A 7,153-nucleotide genomic window follows, 5' to 3' on the forward strand; every position below is an offset into this window, starting at 1 on the left:
GGCATGGGTGGGCCATGCCTACCAAGGGACCACCCTCCGTTGCCTCCAGTGCCCTGGGGAAGGGAAGGGAAGGGAAGAGGGAGATGGATGGCATGGACGGAGCAGGGCGGCAGGGGAGAGAAAGCCAGCTCCCTGCACCTATGCCACCCATCACCACCCTGCCTGCCAGCTCTCCCTGGCCCCCCAGCTCCCCAGAAGTCCCTAGCGGCCCACGCTGATGTTGCAGGTCTTGCAGCTGGGGTCTTTCTTGGCGTCAGCAGTGGACAGGCTCATGAGCTGGTGCCCGCTGATCTCCCCCAGGGTGCCCAGGGACAGGTCGACAGGCTCGGTGTAGATGATCTCCAGGATGAGGTCCTGGGCGTGGCGGAAGACCAGCTCCCCATCCTCCACGCTGCAGGTCAGGAACTTGTTGCAGGCAATGTCCAGGAGGGGCAGGCGGTCACGGCAGAAGCGATCCCCCAGGGAACCCTTGGGGGCCAGCACCAGGATGGCATAGTGGTAGGCCGTGTACATACAGTAGAAGTCCGCAAAGTAGAGGTTGGTGCTGGGGTTGAAAAGGCGCTGGGCAGGGATCTGGAAGCGCCAGCGGCCGTAGGGGGAGTCCTGTGGGGGCTGGCCTGTGTTGAACTCCGTGTTGCAGCTGAAGAAGACCCCGTGGAGCATGCCGCTGGTCGGGGAGCCATGGCTACCACTGTTGTCCTTCAGGTAGGGCTGCAGCATGTTCCCGCAGTGGGTCCTGCCCACCCCGGGCGCGGGGAAAGGCCCAGGGGAAGAGAAAATGCCATTGGTTAGCTGGACTGAGGCTTGGCTGCTATGTGTGACCGAGGAGGGTGTCAGCCCAGCTCCCAGCTCTCCCACCAGCTACCGCCTCCACCAGTCACAAATAGAACATTCCAGGATGCAAGAGAAGGGAGGGCCCTGGAGACAGGCTGATCCAGCCCACTTCTTCACGGAGGAGAGATCTGAACGCGCCACTCCCCAGCTTACAGCCCTTTGATGGGACTTGCACAAAAAGCAACACCATAAAGATCTGGTCTTTCGGGCCCCATCTCCCAACACCCCCAAACGCACAGGTTAACAGGTAACATCCTCCAGCGGGAACCCCACCCCAGGTCTTTCCTTCCTCTGTGCCTTTGCAGTGCTCTTCCCGCTGCCTGGGCTGCCCCTCCCACATTTTTCCACCTGGCAAACTTCTAATCATCCCTCAGGTGTCCCCTCCTCTCCAGAACCTTCCAGGAACAGCAAGCACTTACATTCAACAAAATTTCGACTGCCTACTATGCGCAGGACACTGAACTTTACTCAGCAATCACACATACGTATTATATTCCTTCTGTCTGTACTTCCCCTGATAGACTCTGAGGTTTGCGAGAGGGGGGGACTATGCCTTTATTCATCTTTTTATTTTTTTCCTGAGCCCCACGGCATGCAGGATCTTAGTTCCCTGACCAGGGATCGAACCCATGCCCCCAGCAGTGGTAGCACAAAGTCTTAACCACTGGACCACCAGGGAGGTCCCTATTCATCTTTATATTCTGGCACCTATGGGTGCTCTCTGTCTCTCCCTTGCTTGCTGATAGAGGAGCCCAACTGGCCGTTGTCCTCACCACTCACCTACTGCCTCTCTTCTTTCGTACAAACACCAAAGAACCCCTCCCCAGGGTCAGGTCAAAACGCCCCGCCCGAGCTGACTGCAGTGATGAAGACAGTAACAGGGGCAGCTTGCCCTGGCCCCCTTAGAAGGACGAGGACTTGGAGCACTAGCAGCCAGCATGGTGAGGATGGGCAGCCCCTGGTCCAGCCTCACTCTTGCCTGGTTCTGCTGGCCCTCTGGGCCTCAGGCTCCCCATTTGTAGGCTGAGGGTGTTGGATGGGGTCACCAATTTTCAAACATTTTTGAAATGTTTCGAACATTCAAGCAGAACCCCTCTCTTTTATCCCCAAAGGAAATTATACACAGGCAGGCCAGAGGCAATTAAATTGAAGCCTCAGGCTTCCCTGGTGGCAAAGTGGTTAAGAATCCGCCTGCCAATGCAGGGGACACGGGTTCGAGCCCTGGTCCGGGAAGATCCCACATGCCGCGGAGCAACTAAGCCCGTGCGCCACAACTACTGAGCCTGTGCTCTAGAGCCCACGAGCCACAACTACTGAGCCTGCGTGCCACAACTACTGAAGCCCGTGTGCCTAGACCCCGTGCTCTGCAACAAAAGAAGCCACTGCGATGAGAAGCCTGCGCACCACAACAAAGAGTAGCCCCCGCTCGCCGCAGCTAGAGAAAGCCCACGCACAGTGACGAAGACCCAACGCGGCCAAAAATAAAATAAAAATAAATAAATAAATAAATTTATTAAAAAAAAAAATTGAAGCCTCTCTGGTTGGGTGACAGGTGCAGGGCTCAGCAAGCCTCATCCTCTGATTTCCTCTCCAGTCCCTCGGCACCACCTTAAAGGGCGTCCTGAGATCCTTCCCCGGAGCCTCCAGGTTTCCCAGCACGCAGTGTGAAGACCACAACTCTTCGTACAGAGAATCCTCTCATTCTGTATTCCCCTCACCACCTCCCTTGGGACCCAGGGCCTGAATTGGAGGGACAGCTGACCTGCAGCCCTAGAACCCAGTGAAAGGAACTCTCCGAAAGGAGGATCAAAGCCAGGACCTCGTCCACTCATGACTGTTAGCGTGGTGCCCTCAGGCAGCCCCATCCTGAGAGCCCTCTCCTTCCCTGGAGCCTAACATCCCCCCCAGATCCAGCCTGGGTTATGGGCGTGGTGAGGACTCCAGAGGAGGGTCTGGCAACTAACAGGGGTGGGGGTGACGTCAGACGGCGGGGGCGCCGGCCAGATCCAGGGCAGGAAGGAGAGACCCGGCCGTACCTGGCGTGCTGGAAGTACTCCTTGTGATGGTTGCGGTAGAAGACGGAGAAGCGGAGCATGCGGCCTGCAATCTGCTCGGCCTTCTCCTGCAACTGGGCCAGGTGCTCCTTGGCATAATCTGAAAGAGTCCAGGTGGGTCAGTCGAGGGCCAAGCAGGGGATCGCAGCCTGCCCCACAGATCACCCACTGCGTACCGTGAACGCCGGCCCACCTCTGTCGTCAGGGCGCAGGGGAGACCAGACAGTCACAGCACCTTGGACCAGTTAGGAGCGGACCACCTGGCCTGGCTGGGAACATGAGCAGCTGGATGCTGTCTGTCCTTGTCACCTCTGGGCCCTATTGCCAGAGGCTCAGGGCTCTGCATCAGAAAAGGGCAGAGGGCTGCCCAGTTATACAGTCATGTACAGCGAGGGCACCAGAGGCGATGATCCCAGACCATCCTCGTGTGAAAAGAGGACCAAGAGGCAAAAGACTGAGAGGAGACAATCTGAGGTCCTTTGGGGAGAGCCCCTCAAATCCACCAGGTAGGAGGCTGCCCACACCACCGCATGGAAGCCAGTTGTAATTTCAGGTGGAGAGTCAGGAGGAAACTGCAGAGAACCAAGGTGAATATTTAGGCAGACCAGGGTCTGGGGCATCCCATGAGAAAGGAGGAAGGTTGGAAACAGCATAGTCAAATTGGACTCCCTGGGCCAGGGCCAGAGGCTGGGGCCGTGGAGCCCAGTCAGGGCTGCTGCTAGCCTAGACAGTGCCTTTGCACAAAGTAGGAAGAGGTGCCCTTTCCTCCTTGCTGATGCAGCCCTGGCCAGGGTGCTGGGTTTGACAAAAGGAGGAGGAACTGAACTGCAGCCATCCCCAGCTCCCCAGTTTGAATGACCTCCCACTACATGTAGAGTTCTGGGGTAAACCAAGAGGCTTTCCCTGCAAGGTGCAGGAGCACCTCCAGAGAGCAGCGTTTTGCAGCTGAGCTAAGAAAAAAACACCACTCAAAAGAGAAAGGCAGGTCAAGGAGACTTGGGGCACAGACTTTGGCAGAGGTTGGAGTCAGCAGCCTCCAAGGCCTGGGGCTAAGGATGTTCATGCCCCTTCCTTGTGACAGAGGGAGATCTGGAGCAGTTCTCACCGTGGGCACCAAAAGAATGGAATATCATGGGGCTGATCCTGGGTCATCAGTGAGCAAGTATGCAGAAGCCCAGTATTTGTTCATGTTGGAATTTGCAAGCTAATAGGTGAGTTTGTGGGATGGTTTTCCCAGCCTACGTGGAGGCTCAAGACAAACAAAATGTGATTGTCCTACAAATTGTCCATCAACCAATGATCAATAAACAAAACATGGTCCATCCGCACAATGGGGTGTTATTCAGCCTTAAAAAGGAAAGAAATTCTGACACATGCTGTAACATAGATGAACCTTGAGGACAGTATGCTAAATGAATAAGCCAATCACAGAAGGGCGAATACTGTGTGATTCTCCTTGCATGTGGTACCGAGAGTAGTCAAATTTACAGAGACAGAAAGTGGAAGGGTGGTTGCCAGGGTGTGGAATGAGAGGGGAACGGGAAGTTGTTGTTTAAGGGGCATAGAGTTTCCGTTTGGGAAGATGAAAAAGTTTTGGAGATGGATTGCACACCAATGTGAATGTACTTAACGCTGCTGGACTGAAAAATGGTGAAGATGGTAAATTTATGTTATGTGTATTTTCCCCCACTTATGCTTGCCCCAAGCCAGAAAAGTAACTCCATCCCTTTCTGGAAGAGGTATTGTCAACATAATTAGCAGTGCTCGCGTCTGCCTCCTGCATCAGACTGCAGGCTCTGGGGGGGCACGGGTGGGTCTCATCCATGGGTGCCTCCCTGTTGACCGAAGCATGGTGCCTGCGTACAGCACGTGTTCCTAAGCGCATGCCGGGTTAAGAGGAAGTCCCCTCCTGACCGTCACTAAACCAGATGTGCCAAAGCAGCCCGACAGCAGGGCCTCACCCCCGGTGCAGAACTCGACTGTCTCGCTCCAGCCAGACACGAGGTACTCCCCGTCACTCTGCTTCACGGCGGTCTGCACTGCCACACTGTACTCCGTGCGGGGGCTCAGGAACCAGTGGCCTCTCACCGTCATGGGCAGCGGCACGGCCTTGGCCACGAGCTTGGTGGGGACATCCTGAGACATGGGGCGTGGACAGAGAGCCGAGAGTCAGATTGGGGGTCACGTCCACTCTTGGCATTCCCCCAGACCTCTCACTCCCCCAGATGGCCGCCTTCCTGCTGAGGACAGCCAGAGCCTCAAGGATTCAATGGCTCGGTGCCCTGGCCACCATTTTCCTGCAGAAGCAAGCAGTGGCCATTGGGAAGGCCATACAGACACTCCCTGGCCTCCACCCCCTTAACCCCCGATGCCCGTTCTCTTGGGAACTGAGGAGAAAGACCACTGGGGTGGAGGCCCGCAAAGTTGAGGGCGGCGAGACCTTCTTTTCCGAGGGAGACTTCGAGAGCTCTGCACACTGCAGTGCTGTCTCCACGGCAACGGCAAATGCTGAGAAGCCAGGGAGGAAGGGAAAATATGCCTTCTTCTTTGGGGGGGAGGGTTAAGGGGGTGGTGTGGAACAGTCACGTCACCGTGGCAACTGGCCTGCCAAAAGACACCCAGATTGGAGAACCAGTTCCAAAGAGAGAGAGGGCGAGTAACCCACACGATGCGGTCGTCGTGGGAACCAGCTCCTTCCCACCTCACTCTTCCCCCTGCCTCTCTGCCAGCTTGAGAAGATGGGAGCCTTCCTCCCACCCGCCCCCACGTCGGCTCCAACCCAGGGAAAGGACATCCCAGCCAGTGCAGGATTCGCCATCCCTCTTCTAAACCCAGCAAAGAATAGGCCAGAGGGTCGGGGACAGAAGAGGATCACAGGGGCCTGAGGACCAAGCAAAGGGGCACAACACTGTTCGTGGCCCACGTTGCCCACCCGGTCAACAATAAGGCTGCTTTCTCAGTCGGGGGCTTTGTCGGACCCCTGATACGCCACCCCCAGGTGTGACGTCTGAGGCCACACCCTGGGTTTTCCCACCCCATGTGAAGGTCCAGCCATGATGCCGATGATGGTGTCTGCTGTGTGCTGGGCCGAAGCCAAATACCACACAGACAATTACCGCAATGAAGCCTCTCCCAAGCTGGCATTATTATTATTCCCTTTTTACCAGTGGAGGAGAGAGGTTAAACAACTTTCCCAAGATTACGCAGTAAGAGCTGGACTGGAGTCGGGCCTCTCTGACTCCCAACTGTCCCCTCTAGGTGTTCTGTTATCCTGCCCCCTTCAAGAGCAGGGGCTCGGAGGAGGCGCTCTGGGCACCCTGCACTCACCCGGTGCTTGAACTTGTTGGAGTTCTTATTCTCTTTCTTGTTCAGGTCAATGAAGTAGTGGGTGACCCTCTCCAGGTCACTGTTTTCCATGGCCCAGGAGATACGAAAGGAGTCACAGGTGATGTTGCTGACCTCGATGCTGTGGGGCGTGGACAGCAGCTCCATGCTCCCCACTGGTTTGGCTTCTGTGTGGACTGAGGAGAGAGGAAGACTCAGCACCTCCCTCCCCGCCACGGAATCTTCTAGAATGTCTTGCTCCCAACATCACTTGCAAAGTGGAACCTTGAGGAGCCATCGATTGCACCTGCCTCATCAGATCTGATGGGAAGATAACACGAGGAGGACTGGAGGGGTGGGGCCGAAGGTGGGCTGGGGTGGCCCCCTCAGGGGCTCTTGGCTCTCCTGGGAGGTGTCTGCAGAGCAGATGGCACCTGACAGGTGGCGGAGGCAGTGGGAATGCTTCAAACGTGGGGCGGGACAGATTTGCAGCAGATGGAGCCAAGGAGGGGGGCCCTCAGCCAGCAGGCGTGAAAAGAGAAAGGGGTGGGGTGGAGAGAGCAGTGCCAGGCGGTGGAGGAGCGGCAGGAAGCCCCCGCCAGGGGCAGGGTGTGAGGGTGAGGCCGGCAAGGGGCGCTGGCAGCCAAGAGGCCCAGGATGCCAGGGCTCTCGGGTTCAGGCCCCCTCCTCCCTGGGGGTGACTCAGCAAGGGCCACCACAACTCGGGGCTGGGAGTATGAGTGCCACCGAGATGACGTGAATCCACTGGCGGTGGGAGGGGACATCCAGCACGGCCACGGTTCTCTTCCACCTGTAACATTTCAACTCTCGTTCTTTTTCTTTCAGCAGATCCTCTGTCGCTTGACTCTTAAATTACTAGTTTTTACCTTTACATCTCTTGCAGGCCAACTACGTGCTAATAATTTCACAAGCATCATCTC

General features: G+C 56.5%; 1 protein-coding gene across 1 annotated transcript; it reads right to left on the minus strand.

The window, feature by feature from the left end:
- Positions 1-201: 201 nt before the first annotated feature.
- On the minus strand, positions 202-6,392 carry PHYHIP (phytanoyl-CoA 2-hydroxylase interacting protein; the record flags this gene model as incomplete). The annotated part of the gene is made up of 4 exons (XM_081237626.1): positions 6,216-6,392; positions 4,850-5,024; positions 2,871-2,988; positions 202-736 (listed from the first exon to the last, which is right to left on the minus strand). The coding sequence occupies exons 1-4, from the start codon at positions 6,378-6,380 to the stop codon at positions 202-204; spliced, it is 993 nt and encodes a 330-aa protein (XP_081093752.1). The 5' UTR covers positions 6,381-6,392.
- Between the last annotated feature and the right edge of the window lie 761 nt (positions 6,393-7,153).

Source organism: Mesoplodon bidens (genome assembly GCF_964165515.1).
Source record: "Mesoplodon bidens genome assembly, chromosome: 6".
Lineage (NCBI taxonomy): Eukaryota > Metazoa > Chordata > Mammalia > Artiodactyla > Ziphiidae > Mesoplodon > Mesoplodon bidens.